Raw genomic sequence first — 20530 nt, forward strand, 5'->3', positions numbered from 1 at the left:
CAGGATCGCATTCTGAAGTCACTGTGTAACCCAGGCTAGCTTTGAATTCCTAATGAGGCTTCTGCTGGGATTACAGGCACGTACCACTGACAAGGGTCTAAAGATAGGAGCCACAAATGACCTGGGTAAGTTACAGCCTTTTGTGAGGCAAAGGTACATTAGCTACAAGACAGATACTATTAGAAAGGCTGTGTACTATAACTCAATTGCCACATGATAAATCTAACAGAAAGACATATTAGAAGATATTAGTTGTGTGAAATGAGCTGAGAATTACATCAGGAATGAAATGTTTTAGATAAAACTCTTTAACTTTTCATTTAAAAATCCAAATGGCCTATATAGGCAAACATCTTGGATCTAAAATAAAGAAATTTATAATCATCCATCAGGAACATGTTAATACCATTTCACATGCACTAGTGTGCATAGAAAAAAGACAGATAAAAGTGCATTTTAATAAATATGTATAAAAGCAGGAGTTCTCAGACACTAAAGTAAAGAGTGAAAACTGAAAAAGAGATGTCATCACATTGCAGAATTGTCTAGCAGCTTCTCCAGCGACTAAGCTCAGAGTCCCTGTAGGACCCAGCATCTCCAAACCTAGACACAGGTCCAAGCACCTTGAAAGCACATCTATACAGAAACTTGCTTACACAAGCTCATAGCAGCATTAATTATAACCAAAATGCAAAAAAATCAAATTTCCATTAACCAATGAGTATAGGACATGACTAAGAGGCATAATTATTTAGGAAAACAGGGAGGCATGCTGGTTTTATGATGCAACAAGAAAAATCTGGGAAACTGTGCTAAGTGAAAGGTGCCAGGCATAAGAGATCATGAATTACATGATGTTGTTATATTAAATGCCCTAAGTAGGCAAATTACGGAGGCAGAGAATAATTCATCAGTTGCTCAGGAATGGTGGCTTTGCATGGGTCAAGAGACAATAGCTAATAGGTACAGGGTCTCTTCAGAAGGTCACCAAAATGTTTTACCAGACAGACATTGTGCACAACTAAGCAAAGAAGCCCCATGATCAAACGATTGGATCAAAAACTCGATTATGATAATGGCTACATAGCTTTGTGAGTATCCTGAAAACAGTTAAATCGTGTTACCTGATAACAAATTCTCTTGTATGTGGATTTTTAGCTCAATAAATCATTTTTTAAGGAAGCTAAATATCTATGATTTTCTGAGCAGACCCCAAGCTTTATTTAGCACAATCTTTTGAACTGTGCAAGGTGTATAGATTCTCTTCACTCTTTCAGCTCTTACTCTTCTGAAGCAGTTCAGAACCACTCAAAAGAAGTCATGTGGGTGGCTGGTCCCTTGGCCAGCACTCCAGGTCAACCACTCCTCTCAGAAAGGCATGTGCCACTCCTACTGAGTTAGAATATTATCTACCGGCTTCCCTTCATTTTCCGTTGTTGGGAGTGTAATAATAGACTCTTTCCTCCCCAAGCTGCTTTGGTCATGGTGTTTCATCACAGCAATAGAATCTCTAACTATAACACACTTAAACTATGCTATCTACTAACCACTTGCCTTGTATGTGCAGAATAACAATGACCTATTAACTCCAACTCTCTTTCTCTTATTAATTCTACTTTTCTTACACCATCAATCAAAAAATTCACTAAACAATAATCCTAGGCAGTTAATGGTTACACAGTTTCAGTATTTTCCTTGAAATGCATTTTAATCTCAGTTTGAAATTCATTCTATTTTGGATAGACTGCCATAACTTACATAGCATCATATTCTCCCTAGAGAGAATTGAAACAAGACTCTCTGAGATAATTCCGGCAGTCAAGGAAACATATTGCAGGACTGTGTTTGAGAATGACCATTCTACATACAGGGAATGAAGGGCTGGGAAGTTTTAGTCATGAACTGTTTACTGAACCATAATCAACACCTTGCTGGTGTCAAAACTAAAATGTAGCACATCACAGAAGGAAACATGCCTTAAATACTTTAGGACAAATTTCCTTTCAAGTGTAGGCGACGCCTTACTGGCTGGCCATGAGCCTAGGGAGTGGGCTTATATCTGGACCTAACATTAATAATCATAGAGATTTGTCAATCCTACCAATGCTTTAGAGCACAACAGGAATTACCTGATCCACTAAATTTTTCATAAACTCAAATGTAAACGTCCTCAGAGAAAAACATCAATGATACATATAATGTTAGGAATTAGTGACTTAGGTGTGGATCTCTGGGGCTATGGTGTTTCATTTAATTTTATGCCCCTTCACCATGAAAATGCAAAGGTAGAAGCAGTTGACTAACAGATAAAATATTCCAAGTCTAACTTCATGTTATTTCTTCTGTATCATAACTAGGAGAGGATTTCTCCTTTCCTTGCTCTCTTGAAAAACCCCACTAACTTAAGTTATACACGTTAGAGGTAACACCATCCATCCCCCATACATGGAAGAAGAGGATGTAGACATGTAGCACATTAGCGCAGCAATAGTGCCAGCTTCCTAGGACAGTCTTCATCTGGGTCGTTTATCTGATGCAGTTACCAAATCTCACTTTTCACTTTCAAAATGTTTCCATTTGAATCTGAAGACAGACCAACACTAGATTTACACCATGAAACTTAACCAGCACCACTCGGCCTAGGCTCCTACTCCTCCGCCACCACTACTTCAAATGCACCAAAACTATAGATATCTATAGGTAGTAGAGATTTTTATTTTCAAGTTTTGTGTGGTTAAGCTAAAAGGAATACCCATGTCTTCACATGGCAGCCAAAAGGTGAATGATTAAAATGAAGAGACAGAAAAGGCAAGAGAAATAGAGTCATAAGTGAGAGAGAGAGAGAGAGAGAGAGAGAGAGAGAGAGAGAGAGAGAGAGAGAGAGAATGTCATAACTCCAAAACCAAATCTACTAACTCAGCAGCTAGATTAAAAGCTCTTTTTGTAAAGCAATATGGCTCTTCTGACAATCATATTGTCTCTTCCAATGAAGGGAGTAGAACGAGAATGCATTTTCCATTCCCCGGAATGATATTTAAGTAAGGTTGATTCTTTTGGCTCTTAAATTTTGCTATGAGTGTTTGCCAGTGAGCAGTCCATCCCTCGGCATGAATATCTGTCTCCTGCTTTTCATCTACCTCATGAGTTCAATAGAATAACAGGGATATCTCTTTTTATTCTAGACATAGTCAACCTTAATATCTGTGTGCTTGCTCATGTACCTAGTATTTTCAAAACTTCAGAATCATGGAGTTTTAAAACTCAAAATTTTGTGTGCAGTTTCCAGACAAGAGAATGTGTAAGTTGCTATAAGTATTGAACATGTATTTGTCCCTTAATAGAAATCTTCTCTTAACTTCGTACCTCAAATAAAGGGTATAGATCATCAGCAAAGAACATATTTAGAATTGACCATTATCCTGTCACCCCCAAACTGGCAACCAGATTTCATCAGCTTTAAAATGGAGAAATCACTTGCTGTTTGTTCATACAACAACAAGTTACATAACAATGAGATGGTACAAAAATGAAAATGAAAGAACCACTCTGATATACAATGCAGATGAGTTTCACAATCATCGCTTCTGAAATGAATTAAACAAAATAGAAAAGTAGGCTGAGTGAACTATTTGTGTATATAAAATTTTAAACAGGAAAATATAGTGCATTATGTGAAAGTTTAGGATTAGACTTCCATTGAGGCAAGGAGGGGAAAGTGACAAAGATTGGCATGCAATCAGCTCCTAGGATTGGTGACATTCAGTCTTTATTTGAATAGAGAGAATAGATTAAATTTTCTCTGTGATGACTCATTGAGCTGTATATATATATATATGATCTTGTCACCTTTATAAGCATATGCAATATATCTAATAAAATATGTTTTCAGTTGTGTGTTGTTACAAGGGTCACTGGATACTGGGTGGGGGAAGCAATTTGTGAGAACAAAGATGTGCTCTGTGGAGCCTGATGCAGTGACCTGAACTGAGACCAGGGAGAGGAAGCACAATGGAAGAAGGTGGAAGCATTGATTTGAGAGCTAGAACTAACAAACCTGCTGGTCAGGGAGCAACGAGCACCTCGTAGACATTAAAACTGATGCCTGCATTTGGATTTTAACCAACTGTGTGATCAGAACAGCAAGACAGTTTGATTTGGGGCTAAAAACTAAAAGCTAGTTTTCGAGGCACATGAGATTGGAAATATCAAGGTTATCACCGGGTATATCCTTGAAGTCCAGAAGCACAGGAAGAACTATACAGTTAGAAGTCATCAGCATATAGGAGGTATATTTACCAATTCAATCGGAATGCTGCGTAACTCTTCACAACTGTCATTCACTCAACTTTCCATCGGTGACTAGGAGTAAATGTGGAAAACAGACTGATGGCCGAGACACGCATAAGAAATAGCATCCCAAGAAAGACAATAACTCAGAAAGGGATGAAATTTAATCGAAATGCCTTAATTGACTTCTTAAGATACAGGTATTACCAACTATTATTGCCTTTGCGTAGTGACCCAACCAAAGAAACAGAAAACAGAAAGTTCAGTTTCCAGTGAGATTTATTTGAATCAGAACTATAATACAGCAACCCAAAAATCAGTCTGTAGAGTAATAGAAAGAAAGTGATGCAATATTATAATGCTAAGCCCTGCTGCCCAGACGGCCAGACCAAGTGTTTTTACTTTGAGTGTGACTTCTGACATATTGTAATAAACTACAAAAAAAACCCAATATCATAAGATTGAAAACCATCACGCATGAAGAAAAACTGAGATTAATGGGGTAGCTTAGCTACAGAAATGTTTAGTGAGGAGAAACCTAGTGTTTAAAAAGTAACCTTTACAAAATAGCAGTTGGGCTTTAATACTTATTTTCCTAGAATAGCAAAGGCAGAATTAAAATAAATAGATAGATAGATAGATAGATAGATAGATAGATAGATAGATAGATAGATACATACATACATACATACATACATACATACATACATACATGCATGCATACAGAGATACAGAGTTAGGTCTTTACATAAGTAGTTGCTGGCACAAAAGAATAACAGAGAAGTTTATAAAAAACCTTATTTTCGGTTTCCTTTATAAACTAGCTTCTCATTATTGTGATATTCCAGCAGAGTTTTTAAAGGTGCTTGCTAGCAAGGGCATTGGTCTAAGGCTTCTAAGTTCTTCCCGGCTCTGAAATGTTGTGAATAGGTCAGACTATGATTGGGAAAAACAAGATCTTAGGAAGAAACAGAAACTCCGAAGAAGAACAAAGGAGGGAAGAAGAACAAAATTAAACATTCCTATCATGTGAAAATTTACTTGACTGGTAATTAAAGACTGAAAAAATAAACCAGAGCTGAACAAGGTAGTGGTGTTCACCTTTTTGGTCCCAGCTCTCAGCAAGAAGAGGCCTGTGGGTCTCTGTGAGTTTGAGGTCACCCTAGTCTACATAGTGAGCTTCAGTACAGCCAGAGCTACAGAGAGGGGCCCTGTCTCATGAAACAAAACAATTACAATGCAGAGAAATCGGCAAAGCTTTTCCAAAATGGTAAAATAATAACTTTATTTTTGTCCCAAACATTTAGCTAATTGTGCTCCCCTCCTTCAGAAAATACTTTTGCTTTCATAATAAAAGTCTTCAGAGCCTCGTCACTTGAGTAGCGTGCCCTTTGCAGCCACATTCTGCAAATTCTACGGCTTCCAAATAAAGCAGTGTGCATTTTCTCAGGACCACAGTTGTTTTACTACCCAGGTTTATTTCCAGCGTCCTGTTTATCCAAGAGCTTCCAACGACAATGGTTTTTAAAGGGGAAAGGACAGGCTTTTTTACTGAACTAATTACCTGAACCAATGCAGACTGAGAATTGTCAGAATATCATGTTCATGCACTGTAGGGAGAAACGATTCTGTTTAGAAACAATTGTATCACTCTGAGAAAGTGAAATGACAATATATATAAAATTTTTATAGAAACAAATGATATTCCAATGAGAGCTTTGGTGTTTTGCCTAATGTTTGCATGTTCTTGGTTCTCCAGGAATTTCTTCCTCCTCTCCCCCATCATTGTCTTCTTAACAAAAAGAAAATACATATATCTACTAAAATTACTTTGAAATACAAGGTCTATACATTTATTAATTAATTAACTAGAAAAACATTAACTTATCCTCATATATAAGTATTTCAATAGTCCTGCTGGTGATATATTGTAATAAAATAACCTCATTTTTATCTCCATTTCTCTCCAATCCTGGAGCCATTTTAAATGAGAGATTAAAGACTTAACAAGCATTTGGAAGACAGTTTGAGGGTTAACTATGCTTTTGAGGCACACAAAGAATAAATGCAGACACCCATATTTCCTATTTTTATGCCTTTACGTGTTATAAAAAAAATCTGTCTTACAGTTTTATGCCACTAAGGAACAGAAATAGACAAACATATTTTAGAAAGAAAAAAATTCTGGAGCCAAAATTATTCCCAGATATTTATTGATAGGAAAATCTAATCTAAAAATTTTTCCTGCCCAGCCCCTTGGCTGTCTTCCATTTGCTCTGCAGAATTGGATTCCCTTTGCTCTTTGCTCACAATGATTCTTTCATGCACTGAAGAGGCCTCATGGACACTCGCACCGTACTTCACAAGAGCCAGGAGGAGCCCTCTGCACTGGTCTCCCATTTCTCGACCGAAAATATACGACGAGCTTACAACTTAAGAGAAACTTTTCTTGCCATCTTTTCTCTTTTTCATCTTTTGAACTTTGGGGGGTGGGGAGGACGTGTGGAGTGGGGCTGTCCTGTCTTAGCTAATGTAAACTAGACAGGCAATTTTTACAAAGTTGTATTAATTCTACAGGAAAGCTGAAAATATTTATAAATATGAGAGAAAGGGGGCTGGGGAGATGGGGCCATGGCATAGTGGCTGTGACCATCAACTTGACAGAATTCAGAATCATCTGGGAGACACACCTCTGGGCATGTGTGTAAGGTAATAATGGGTGAGGTGAGCTTCTGGCAAACCCCAGAGAGATTATTGAGATTAGGGTAATTGAAGTAGGCAAATCCATCTTAACTGTGGGCGGCACCATTCCCTGGGTTCCTGTCCCAGACTGAATAAAATGGAGGAAGCGAGCGAAGCAGCATGGCCATCGCTCTCCAGTGTGAGCAGTTACCTCCAGTTCCTCTCCACCAGGCCTTCTCCAGCACTGTAGACTGCACCCTCTAACTCTGAGCCAAAATAAACTCTTCCTTAAGTTGGTCTTCTGGCATATTTGATCACTGCAAGGGGGCATGTAACCTACATAGAGGAAACCCGCTTGCTGAGCAAGCGGGTGCACCTCAGTTCCCATCCCAGCACCTGTACGGAAGCTGAGCATCATCCTATCTCATGACATGCATCCGAAGAACAGGTCTAGGGAGGCAAAGGCAGGTGGATCCTGAGGGCTCACTGGCCAGCCTCTCTAGCCAAAATGCTGAGTTCCAGGTTCACTGAAAGATTTGCTCTCCAAAGAGCAAGGTGAACAGGAACAAGAGGACAGTACCAGGCTCCAACCTCTGGCCTCCGTCTGTTCATACAGGGGCAAGTGCACCTGCACACACACGAGTACACCACATGTATTCATGCACATGAGTGCACACAGAGAAAGAAAAGGGTTATTATTATACAACACAAAGCCTTAAATCTTAGATAAAATCATTGTTTGGGTCTAAAATAAAATCTCAAATCAAGCCCCGGTGGATGGTTCTGTGATTTAAGGCACTTTTTACCTAACATAGCGATCAGATTTCTGTTCCCGGAGCCTACGTTGTGGAGAATGAGAACCGAGCTCCTCAGGTTGTCCTCTGATCTCCAGATATGGGCCGTGGCATGCAGATACAAAATTAATAGATCAATGTGATCAAAGTGCTTACCCTCAAATCAAGAAAACAACTTCATGATCCACTGTTAAGACTGGGAAAAGGCAGCTCCACAGTGCAGCAAAAGCCCGGATCCCTCCTGCATACAGAGGAAATTGCGCTTCTTAAAAGTGTAACTTGAATTTAGTGCCCACTAAAGCTTAATGAGTTCCTATTTCATGTTCCGGAAAGATAAACCATTAAAGTCCTATAGCTATGTCTTTTTAGTATATACAGTGCTCCAGAAATCAATGAGACACTTAGAAGGCTAAACAGGAACATCCTTTACTTATGGAAAACAGGATAAAATAATGCTAAAATTAATCGCCTTGCATTGTTCTGGATGAGAATAGAATGACCTATCCTACCACCATCAACAGTGAATACAGACTGATGAAGCTCACTCTCTTTTCCCTGCTGTTTCTAAGAGCCAGGCATTCCCACAGAAAGGGTGCTTCGAACATTCTTGTGTATGACATTTCTGGGGCAGGGGAGGTCCTGTTTGAAACAGATAAAATATCAACCTGGCACCAATTATAAACAAACTACTGTGTCTTAGTAATAAACCAGAAATTCCTGGTTCACTGATGCAAGACTTACTTTACTTGGGGTAGGGAGAAAAAAAGACAAGCGGTATGTGAGAGAAAAAAATGGGGAAATTTTTATAAAGTATCTGGCACCACTTCACAAGTGTGATAATTGAAGAACTGTAACGACACATACTTTTTATCTGATCCAAACTTCAGGCAGGGCCCAGGATATTGTCAGGAGATGGGGAATGGTTGGAGGAAGAAGAAGATAAAGTGAGGAAGACAGGAAAAGATGTGAAAACAAACTAGAGACCTATTTGAATAATTAATTATTCAAAGCCCACTGTTCTAGGACTGGATCAGCTTAAACAAGATGCAACTCTGTCTCCAAACTTCTCAAGGTTTGTCCTGGTGACAGTGGGACACTGATCAGCAGGTGCCTTGTTCTTTTAACAAGGACACCGATTCCTTAATTAAAGTTAACCTAAAACTTGGGGAAATTATTCAATAGGTGGGATTTGCCAATGATCCCTGAGTTTCATATGGTCTTAAGATGAAATATAAAGGATCAAGATATCCCCTAATCCGTGTTTTTCCAGATACAGTCATCTAAACAAGCCAAGCCATTGTGAGGAAAACATACGAGACCTGGCAGACAGACAAAATTTGAAAGTTGTTTTTTAAGGGTTTCTTGACGGGATTACATATTTGAAAATGCATTGCAATTTTGATAACTGATTAGTTTGAAAAATGTTAAAGAACAGACAAAAATCCTTAAGCTTAACTTTCATCCTCCCCTCTTTCCTTTCTTCCTTCCGTTCTTCCTTTCTTCTTTTTCTTTCTTTCTCTTTCTCTCCCTCCCTCCCTTTCTTCCTTCCTTCCTTCTGTCCTTCCCTCTTTCATTTCTTTCTTCCTCCCTTTCTTTTTTCTTCCTTCCTTCTTTCCTTCTTCCCTTTCTTTCTTTGTTTTGTTTTCCTCAAGACAGGGTTTCTCTGTGTTGCCTTGGCTATCCCGGAACTCGCTCTGTAGACCAGGATGGCCTTGAACTCACAGAGATCTGCCCCCCAGTAATGAGTTTAAAGGTGTGCTCAACCACTGTCCAGCTCCAAACATGTGTGTGTGTGTGTGTGTGTGTGTGTGTGTGTGTGTGTGTGTGTGTGTGTGTTGGACTTCATTTTTTATAGACATGAAGCTGTTTCACAATAAAAATAGGATTTCTGATAAATTATTAGTATAATTCCAAGCTTTGTCTTAGCCACAGCCTTAGTAATGCACGGAAGGACCTCCATTTCTCCCCATTCATGTGACATTATTCACTACTGTCAAATTTCGAGGCTGTCAGACCCAGGAAGGCGGAGAAAGGTGACTTGGGTCCTCAGGGAATGTTTAGCAATGTCTGGAAACATTTGGGGTTGCCGTGGCTGGGCAGCAGCGTCTACAGCTAGTGGGGCAGAAGTCAGGCGTGGATAAACATTACAGGTCATGGGACAAGCCCTCATAGCACAGGATGATTGGACAGAATCCGCCAATAACGTGGAGGATGAGCAAACCTCCTCTAATCCATATGCTAGAATTATCATGAGATTCTTTTAATAATAACCAATTCCTTGAATACCCAATGATGAAAGCTGTATGTGGGCAATACAGGCCATCAGAAGACAGGTTTGTGATTTGAGGGAAAAACTGAAGGTGAAAATTGACTTTATTCATAGGAATTTTTACAAACACATTAGGAAAAGCCATTAAAAGAACTTTCTTAGACAATGTGATGAGAAAATGCAGGGAGGAAATCCTGATCAATGACTTGGTGGTGCTCCGCCATTGCTCTAATGTGCCATCTAAAGCTCCATCTTATTAGAAGCCAGAAAATGAAAGCACCAGCCTGGGTTTAACATGAAGCGTGTGTCCTCTTCCTTATAGCGGATATGTTTTGGGGCCACTGGAGGGTAACCCAACACTCTGGAAGATACAACTGTAAATGCAGATATTTAGCTCTAATGCAGTTCCTCTACTTTTTTATTTCTTGGAAAAATCTATCGAGGGTAGCATCCATCTATGCTGTGGGAATCATGCTGGTTTAATCCCCTTGAGGGCAATGATAGCTGCCATGGTCTAAGAATAATCCAGTAGGATGCGCAAAATCATTTTTAAGGCAATGCTTTAAAAAAAAAGCTTAATAAATGAAAATAGTGACATGGGCACGAGTGTCATTAAAATAAGAGAATGAGAGTCATCCAGTTCCAACCAGCGGCAGAGGGGCACAGTCAACAAGTCAGCAGGTGAGTCTTCTTGTTCTTCTCAATTCTTCATGGCATCCACCAAATCTAGACAACTTCTGTTTTAAGTTTCAGCTTCAGAACGTTCTTTTCTAAAAATAAACATCTCTAATGTTACAAACGAATCTGTAGCTGAAACTGTCCAATCAAGGGCATACTGATTTCACCTCTTTAGGGCCTCCTGTCTCTGCTGCCTGAGAATTCAGCCTCTATTTGCATAGGTTCTGCCTCTTGGCCTACTAACTGCACTGAAAACACACAGGCCCTCCGAAGCCTCCGGAGGGATGAAGCCTGATGTGCAGCCGTCACCTGGACTGCAGCCATGCGCTTTTGCTCTTTTCATTGGACGATCTTACATTTTGAGGAAATGCAAGCTTTAGGAAAGATTAATTGGATGTAAACTATCTCTTCCATATCCTAGTAATCAACATGGTGGCCTCCCCTGCAGACTCCTGCTTTCCGGAGGCAGCAATCAGACCAGTGGTTCTCAACCTTCCTAACGCTGTGACCCTTTAATACAGTCTCTCATGTTGGGGTGACCCCCCCAATCATAAAATTATTTTTGTTGCTACTTCATAACTGTAATCTTGTTACTGTAATAAATCTGCAAAAATAAACCATAATGCAAATATCTGTGTTTTCCGATGGTCTTAGGAGACCCCTGTGAAAGGGTTACTACTCAAAGGGTATAAAATACTAATCTAGACCCTACCCAGTTCTCAGAAGTCAGCCTGCTCAAATGAATGCCGGAGAGTGAAGTGCTGAAAAAAAAAAAAAAAAAAAAACCTTAGTGTAAGACTTAAGTCACCCCTTTCCATTCAAAAGAAGTTAACAAAACCAGGCCGCTCACCTATAAACCTGGGGTAGCCTGAGGCTCCAGTAAAAGGACCACATGACCGGGTGGGGGAGGGGCCTCCAGGTCCTAGGACTCAACCCTGCCACATTCTGCATTGTTGCCACACTGCCATCTGCACACTGAAGACACTTTTTATTTAACTATAGGAGATAGAGAATTTTAGCTCCAAAATATGTTCCCCGTTCAGCGCCTGTCTTTTACTGCTATCGTTGTTTGTTTCGTTTTGTTTTTATAATTTTATTATTTCCTAAGTAAAGTTGTTTTTTTTTTTTTCCCAAAGAAGCCTTCAAATCCAGTTCCTACATTGATTTGCTGTGCGCAGCTGGTTCTAAACCCTCCTGTGCATGGCGGTGCTTACTCTTTGGTACTGTCTCTTGGGCCCTGGGCAAGCTGCAAGCATCATCCGTTCTCAAATTATATTCACCAAATTCCTGTTTCCAGCAAACAAACGTGTGAGTTTACCTGCCAGTGAACCCTTTATGCCAGCTCCTCCCTTCTGAAGTTCCTAAGAGAATGATTGGCAGACTCCCCTACGAACCATGGCATGGTTTCATGCTTCTGTTTACGCTGCACCTATGAGGACATTGCAGAATTTGTCTGCATGTTAGCAATTCCTGAAATCTCTGAACAAAATCCCGAGTTAAGGAAAAATCAAGAGTTAGTTGTAGTCTGGAGGTAAAGGAACAGGCAAACTTCTAGACCAAAAGCCTCACATACCCAGTTCTGGGAAAACTGAAGGGTTGGGTGCATCCCCTGTCAATCTCTATGCTTGGCTTCTAGCCTCACTGAGCAGCAGTAATGCTGATTGGATGCCTACCGTGAGTTAGGGACCAAGTAAAAGTTTAACATGAATTAACATCAAGCTAGCTCTGAGGAGCAGGTGCCAAAGACATAAAGCAACAGGCAACGAACGCAGGCTTTCCTACTGCTTACCATCCAAGTACTTGGAGACCTCGCTCCAGTTTGCACATCTCCCTGGCCAATTTGCCTGCCATTAAGCACCCAGGTCTGAACTGCTAGCCAAGTGGCCCTGGAGGCCCGCTTTGCCCAGCTCCACGGAGCCAGGAGGTGACTCATCGGGCCGATTCCCCGAGCTCCTTCGGGCTCTGGCAAGCAACTAGAGAGGTGCCTGTCCTCCCACCCAGAGGCCCAGCGGGGCTGGGCGGGGCTCGGCCAGCCAAGGCCGGGAGCGGGAACCGGCAGCGGAAAGCGGCCACCGCCCGGGCAGCGCGACCTAGGCGAAGCGAGGCAAGGCGAGGCGAGGCGAGCGGGGCGGGGCTGGGCGCCGCGGGAAGGGGTGGCCGCGCTGCCTGGGAACGGACCGACCCGAGCCGCTCTTGCAGCGCAGCGTCAGCCGCGATGGGGCTGGAGACCGAGAAGGCCGACGTGCAGCTCTTCATGGCGGACGACGCCTACAGCCACCACAGTGGTGTCGACTACGTAGATCCCGAGAAGTACGTGGACTCAAGTCACGACCGGGATCCCCACCGGCTCAATTCCCATCTCAAGGTGAGTTTCAGCCCGGCCACCACCTAGGCAGGAGGCTGCTGTGGGTCCCTAACTCTCTGTAGGAGGATGCCCCTTCAAGTCCTCCCCAACAGTGGCCACTGGTCCTATTGGCACCCTGTTGACCCAGAAACACAACCCTCAGGCTCCCTGAACAACCAGGAATGTTGCCCCAATTCCTGTGTGCTCACGGTTACCCTAGGAAACGCTGGGAATAGTCTACCGTTTTTTCTGCAGACTTCCCCCTGTTTATAGTGCCTCTAGTCCCCCAACCCCTGCAGACAGGTTGGATGACAGGTTGGGTCCCTGTGTCTTGTCTCTACAGCTAGGTTTTGAGGATCTAATTGCAGAGCCTGAGAATACACACTCCTTTGACAAAGTGTGGATCTGCAGCCATGCCCTCTATGAAATCAGCAAATACGTGATCTACAAGTTCCTGACCGTGTTTCTGGCTATCCCCCTGGCCTTCGTCGCTGGGATCCTGTTTGCTACCCTCAGCTGTCTGCACATCTGGTGAGAAGGGACCCAGGGGTGGATCTTCCTTCTAAAGCATACTGATGTTTTTGCCACCTGCCTACTGCTCTTCCTATTTCCCAGGCTGGGTTGCAGGGAGAACGCTTGCATTAGTTCCCAAGCAGTAGCAAGACCTGAGGAAGCTTGAGGGGCAGTGTGCTTTCTTTAGAATAATAATGGTCCTTTAGAATAATAGTTGAGGGTTTAAACAGAAGGAAGCAAGGGCCTCTCGGAGGTGGGGGCTGGAAAGCTGCTTCCTGCCCCAGGCTGCGCTCTCAAGGCCCTGTTGTGACTTGTGCCTGTGGTTCTGGGCAGGTTCTTTCTTTCTTTCATTGCCTCTTATTCAGTCACCAGCTGTGCTTGGGCAAAACAAGCGCCATCTCAGAGCAGAACACCACCGCCAGTCTGACCAAGCAAGAACGGCAGGCTTTGGCAAACAGTGCTGTGGACGGAGCCACTCAGCTTTTGCCATTGGTAAAAATGGTAGTAAGGGAACCAGGTGAGCTAGGAGGTGTTGACGGTGATAAGGTGGCTCGCCTACCATGGGTGAATGGAAGCTCAGAGTCTGCAACAATAAAATAAGGCCATTATATTATCGCTTCACCTATGATGTGCAAATGAATAATAGGACATCTAGTTACCAGAAAAAGAAATTTGGAAACACTGGAAATGTGTCATAAAATGTATAGAGCATTTTCAAGCGCTCAAACTTTTCTTGAGGGAAATGGCACATTTCTTCCAGAAATATCTACTTTATTCTAAGAATCATCCCCAGTGTCACCATCGTTCTCGGGTTGGCTCCTCAAGATGGACCCGTGGCGTGTGTAATCAGAGGTGCCACCGTCTAGTTCGTCACTTTATATGACATTGCCGCAGCCTAATGCAGTCTCGGTGCTCAGTGTTAGAACTCTCAAATCCACCCCTTCTCTCAGTCTCTAGCTAAATTCAGCGACTGTTAGCCAGCTAGTTCTGCACACTGAGTCTATTAGGTGCTCTGTCTTACTGAACAAGTGCCCAGAATTTCCCTCAGCTTGCCCACCGCCTGTGAGGGGGCTTTAGATACAGACATGAATGGTGAGAAAGCGCCATTGAACGGCAATGGGGAGACTGGGAAAGGAGGGTTACTTCGTTAGTTTATGATAAACATAAATCCAGATGACCAAAGGATCAACAAAGAACACGGATGCAATCACCTGAGGTTGTAAGCAGTCATGGTGAAAGTGCCATTGATTGCAAGAGGGAAGCGTCTGCCGTTGTGTGTGTACAGACCCACAGAAGCTAGATGCAGTTGTCTCATCGGGGACATTCCTACACACGGCTTTTTCACACGCCTAAGTCAACATATGCAACTGGACAGTCCTAATGAACTAAAGCCGCCAATGCCATGTCTAAGCCGGTTATTTTCCCACTTTCAAAAATGGGAAAAGCCAAAGGACCCACCACGTGTTGGGATGCTGGCTCTGATGCTCATTGGAAGTGCAGCGTGTGGGTTTACTGACAGTGCTGTGTCTTCCCACACCTCCTTGGTAAGAATTGGGGAAAAAAAAAAGGAATTTTTCATTTGCTAAATGGTGGAAAGATATTAGCAACACTACAGTGACCCAAAGGAGGCTTTTCTCCACCTGGCTTTCCTGGAGTGGGAGGAGTTTTGCATTTGGCATCCGCTGATGACTCATCAGCCCACCTTCTCTTTAGCCACATGATATGTATTATTTAACCTCAGCTTGTTTTTCAAATTGCATTCATGTGGGACATTAATATTTAACTGTCACCTAGCTGTCATCCGGGAGCTGTGCATCTATGCTTAGATGTTACTTTGTGCCTTGATGGAACATTTTTTATCATTAATGGATTATATTCCGCCCCCCTCCCCCCCACAGACTAGCTAAATCAATGGGAACCATTGTTTATGAGTAGACCCATTTGAGCAAGACTGGAGTTGGTTTGGGTTTTTTTCTTTTTTAGTTGTTTATTTAATATTTTTTAAACACGGGATTGGTCATTGTTTAACCAAAGAAGAGGAAATAAAAAAGGGACTTTTAACCAGTCACAAAATCACCACACATCTGATTGAAGATTTTTGCTTTGAGTGTGGTTATTGTTTGGGGAGGCGTTTGGTTGGTGGTTTGTTATCATTTTGTTTGGTTGTGAGCACAGAGGCTCACCATGTTGCCCAGGTGGGCCTTGAACTCCTGGACTCAAGGAATCCTTGTGCCTTAGTCTCTCCAGTAGGCAGAACTCCAACTATTCACCACTACCGCTAGATTTTGGATTCTTTGCCCAAACACATAACAAAAATTGAAATATAAAAATTGAGTTATATTGGATCTTCAGCCAAAAGTTCAGATCTTTAGGACTTGTGGGATCATTCTGTTTGATGCCTCAGTCAGATGCACTCACCATTTGGCAAATAAGCCAATAAATAAATGAACCATAATCAAGGAAATGTGACTGGGGGCATCTATACTCTTATTTTCCTGGGAAGCAATGCAAACGGGTGTCCAATTGCTGTAAACACAGTGCTCAGCATCTCATTCTGGGTACTTTCGGCACACACATCGTTGTGATAGCCCAATCTTTAAGACACTGCAGTAGAAAAACAGCTGGCACTCCCTGATCTCGGGCTTTTTACCCAATGGCAGTATACAGATCTGTAGATTATGGCATTTGCATGAGAAGCATTTGGTTGACAATGTCGGACATTTGTCATCAGTCTAAACTGTGTGCAGTTGTACAAAAGAAATGATTCCCAATGTTGAGAAGACTCCAATTCTACATCCAAGGATTGTTGAGCTCTCTGATACAAAGAGAGAATAACTTGAAGAAAATAAAATGTGCCAGTCATATCTAGTGATGAAATCTTCCAACATGGCAATCGGACTTCGTTGACTCAAAATGTTCAAGTCCCTTTTAGAGGCCACAGATACAAGGGTTAAGAAGCTAGAGAAGATTAGCCTAAGGAAGAGCAAATTGATTCAGAGTGAAGTGGATATTTTAAAACAAACTTTCGGATATAAACTTTAGGCTTCTATTATTTTGAGGCTATTTCATTAAATTATTTTTACTATATATTCTGACTTCAAGATAGGTCTGTCTGTTATTATTTGTTATGTGACAGCAACATGTGGACATCTTAGGGACATACAATAAGGCTTAGCCCTGATAACTGGTTCTGTAAGATTTCCAGTCTCTTTTTAATGTGAGGCCATGTGCAGAAGTGACATCCAGGGAGAAGCTTGATGCGGATGGAATATGAAGCGAACAGTTGCTCAGCTTTTCGTCATGTGTTTAGTTCTAAAGCACCCATAATTAATTTTCTTATAAAATTGTTTCAAATATTTAGCCATTGGGACAAAACATCACATAAATATTGTCTATGTAGATGGGCAGTAGGAATAATTCAGCGTTCTAAAAATATACCCATCAAACACACAATCGCTGGTCCTTTGAGTTCAATGCAACAGGTCTTTAGTTAAGTCTCATTTTAAGAACAAACCGAGAAAATCGGCCTCACTCTCAGCCCTCCCCCCACGAAATAATAAAGAACCTCTCCAGTGCCCAAAGTTCACAACTCTTTCATGCTCCCAGAAAGCACTGCTCAGAGGATTACACAAAATAGTCACGTGAATGATAGAAGAATAGAAAAAAGTATCAAAAGAAAAACTAAGCCGGGCGGTGGTGGCGCACGCCTTTAATCCCAGCACTCGGGAGGCAGAGGCAGGTGGATCTCTGTGAGTTCGAGACCAGCCTGGTCTACCAAGGGAGTTCCAGGACAGGCTCCAAAGCTACAGAGAAACCCTGCCTCGAAAAACAAAAAAAAAAAAAAAACTATACAGAAGTGTGGGAATACACCTTTTTCTCTCTGAACTGCACCACACAGCCCTTGTTGGTGAGTGTAATTCCTATAAAAATAACAATATGAAGCAATTCATGACCTAAACGATGATAACATGAAGCTGAAGAAAATACTAAATGCATTTCCGTTCAAATCTTACTAAAAAGTGAACTTTCAGGATATATTCTAAAAGGAAAGACGGAAATTTAAGTATTTACTTACCAGCTTTTTGATAAATTTGAAAATGATGAGATTTGTTTCAGTACACCAAAAGCAGGAGACTCCCACCCAGCCTGGCTAAGAGGGTAGGCAAAGAGGGAGGCCACAGGAAAGGCAGGCAGGAAGTAGATCCTCAGAGAAACAGGAAGTGCTAGCAGGTTAATCTTTAGAAGCAGAGGCCTGGCAGAGAAATAAACTGCTTTGTTTATTTTTGTTTTACCGTTTCCACTAGCGTTCAACCAGCCGAAAGAATATTAACATTTATCATCTATGTGCCTGTTTATTTTTTAAACAGCTTACCTCTTGCACTTCTTATCACTCTGGCCATTGTCCATTTATTTATTTTGAACTGTTGAACCATACTAAAGCAAGTTAAGTCATTCTTATATTTGTCCATGCGTGTGTGTCAGTCCCCTTGGTAACAGTAATTGCTAGTGGTAACGCTAACAATGCTTATGTTTCCCTCTCCCCCCCTGCCAGGATCCTAATGCCTTTTGTGAAGACCTGCCTAATGGTCCTGCCTTCCGTGCAGACCATATGGAAGAGTGTGACAGATGTTGTCATTGGTCCATTGTGTGCAAGCATAGGACGCTGTTTCTCCTCTGTCAGCATTCAGCTGAACCACGAATGACAGCTTGGAGCGCAGGCCCAGATGTGTGGATGCTGTACTACTGCCCTGCTCACTTCCCAGTTGCTATAGTCAAGAAGTCTGTCAGGATGGGACCCGTGTTCAGAAATGTTCGCTGACAGATCTTAACAAATAGTGATTTCCCCACCATAAGCCAAGGATTTCCTATCTAATGTTATACCAGTATTAGCAACACTCAGCGTAGGAGCAGACAGTTTTTGCTTTAACAGGAAACATACATTTGTGGTGATGCCATGATAGTGGTCAAGGGGCAATTTCCTCCAGCACTACAGTCATCTTGTGCATAACTGCTCGTAAAAGTATGGGATTTCTTATTTTCTTTTACTCTAGGAGTAAAGCTTTTAAAATTACTTTTCCCGATATCACCAAAAGGCTAGCTAGAGGTAATATATACAAACATTCTAGAAACTTCGTGCAGCAGGATAACCTTTAGAAATGCATATACCTATGATAATAACTATCAAATATAATAAAACAAGTAAATGTGAAATGTGTTCCTCTGAGATATTAGCCTGTAAGCCTATTTAACAAGATGTTTCATTTTGCTGTATATTTTTGTACCTAATACAAGTGTTACTCTAATTCAATTGCTTTAGAATGTTTTTTTAATATATTTGCCATCTTATTGATCTCATATATAAATTAACCATCACTACTGCAGGGTAACTTTCTTTGTAAGATTATGCTGTCACATATGAGAATTGTTGTAACTTCTTTGGAATTCAATGTAAAATGGTCTCTCGAGGTTTCCTGTCTATTCTTCCTGGCAAATGTTTTCTGAGCGTAAGACATGTAGATACTTTTGTTTACCAGACTTTTTTCTCCCATATAGTTAGGAGTTTAATCTATATTCTACATTCCTATGAATGCTTCAATTACTTTCAAGTAATTCTGGTGCTAGTTAATAATATTTTTATGACAATGGCTATCTCTAACACCTAAGTACAATTTTTGCTACAGGGGCTCATGTAGAGAAACATATAGAAGAGTTGACAATTGTGAGGGTTTATAATACTAAAGTACATGTGTAAATTAAAAAATAACAGTTACAAATTTTCCAGATGTCATCTGGTATAAATTTTGTGACCTGTAAAACATTATCCTATGGTTTTTCAATTGCAGAGCCCTAATTAAGTATATTCTCACTATATACCTTATGAAATTGGCAAGTAAAAAATTTCTACATTATAATTACTATAAATTTTTAAATTTGAGAATTATTATCAAAACCTGAATTACCATTTGCTTAAATGACAAATATTTGGGTGTCAAATATTCATTCAATGAAAATTACTTAAAATGTTTTAAGGTTTCCAGATCTGACCAGTATTGTGTATGGGTGATTGAATTAGAATTCTACTGCAAACTAGATTAAAAGACCATGTCAGGGAACTAAATTGTAAAGGTTATACATTTTTGAAAGTAGTCACAAAAGGAACATTTTAAAATGTCCTCAGAAGAGAGGTCATAGCCCGGAAACAGCTTCAAAGTGTTGCCACTAACAGGACTATGGAGATTGTATCATACTGCTTTCAAAAGTCAGTCTCATGGCTTTATATTTATTTTTATAATTTGAGATTTAAACGTTTAGATATATTGAGCAACCAAAAAACTGATAATAAAATACCAATTTAATAAATTATAAGCTTCAACCTTTTAAAAATAGTTTTGGCATATTTTGAAGACAATTATGTGTAATTATACACTAAAACCTTCATTTCTAAAATATATGATTTCCTCTTCCTAAATAGTAGTGATTATTTTCAAGTGAACATTTATTGAAACTTTTCATGAATCATTTTGTATCAAAAACTCAAATTATGGATAAATCAAATCAAAGTTAAGTATGCAAATGTGTTGGCTCTTTTATCTGGGGCAGTTGGAATTCAGAAGCGAAAAGTTTCCTCATTATCTAAAATAAACATCTAAAAAGCAGGAAATGAGTTCATTGGTTTTATTATATTTTGTCTTTCTGCTGCTTACTTCATACATCTGAAACTGAAGAGTAAGAACCTTTACAAATTCGGTCCAAGACATTAAGACCTCCAATAACAAGAACATGGGTTATTGTTCCAAGATGTGTCTGTTGGGAGGAGGAGATGGTTAAAGTGCTTGCCATGGAAACAGAAGGACTAGAATTAGGATCCTTACAGCCCACAAAGAAGCCAGGTGGGCTTGGCAGCCCATCTTCAGCTCCATTTCTACAAAGACAGAGATGGGATTCTCAGCGTCAGCTGGCAGC

At 40.8% G+C, this 20530-nt stretch overlaps 1 protein-coding gene across 2 annotated transcripts; it reads left to right on the plus strand.

The window, feature by feature from the left end:
• The first annotated feature begins 12474 nt into the window (after nt 1-12474).
• On the plus strand, nt 12475-20223 carry Cav2 (caveolin 2). Of its 2 annotated transcripts, XM_005363749.3 has the most exons (3): nt 12490-13075; nt 13398-13585; nt 18120-20223. In XM_005363749.3, the coding sequence occupies exons 1-3, from the start codon at nt 12926-12928 to the stop codon at nt 18268-18270; spliced, it is 489 nt and encodes a 162-aa protein (XP_005363806.1). In that variant the 5' UTR covers nt 12490-12925; the 3' UTR covers nt 18271-20223. The 2 variants fall into 2 exon arrangements, with proteins under 2 accessions (XP_013207903.1, XP_005363806.1); XM_013352449.2 differs by lacking the exon at nt 13398-13585 and having other exon boundaries at nt 12475-13075.
• Nucleotides 20224-20530: the final 307 nt, after the last annotated feature.

This window comes from Microtus ochrogaster, linkage group LG10 (assembly GCF_000317375.1).
Source record: "Microtus ochrogaster isolate Prairie Vole_2 linkage group LG10, MicOch1.0, whole genome shotgun sequence".
NCBI classification, from domain to species: Eukaryota; Metazoa; Chordata; class Mammalia; order Rodentia; family Cricetidae; genus Microtus; species Microtus ochrogaster.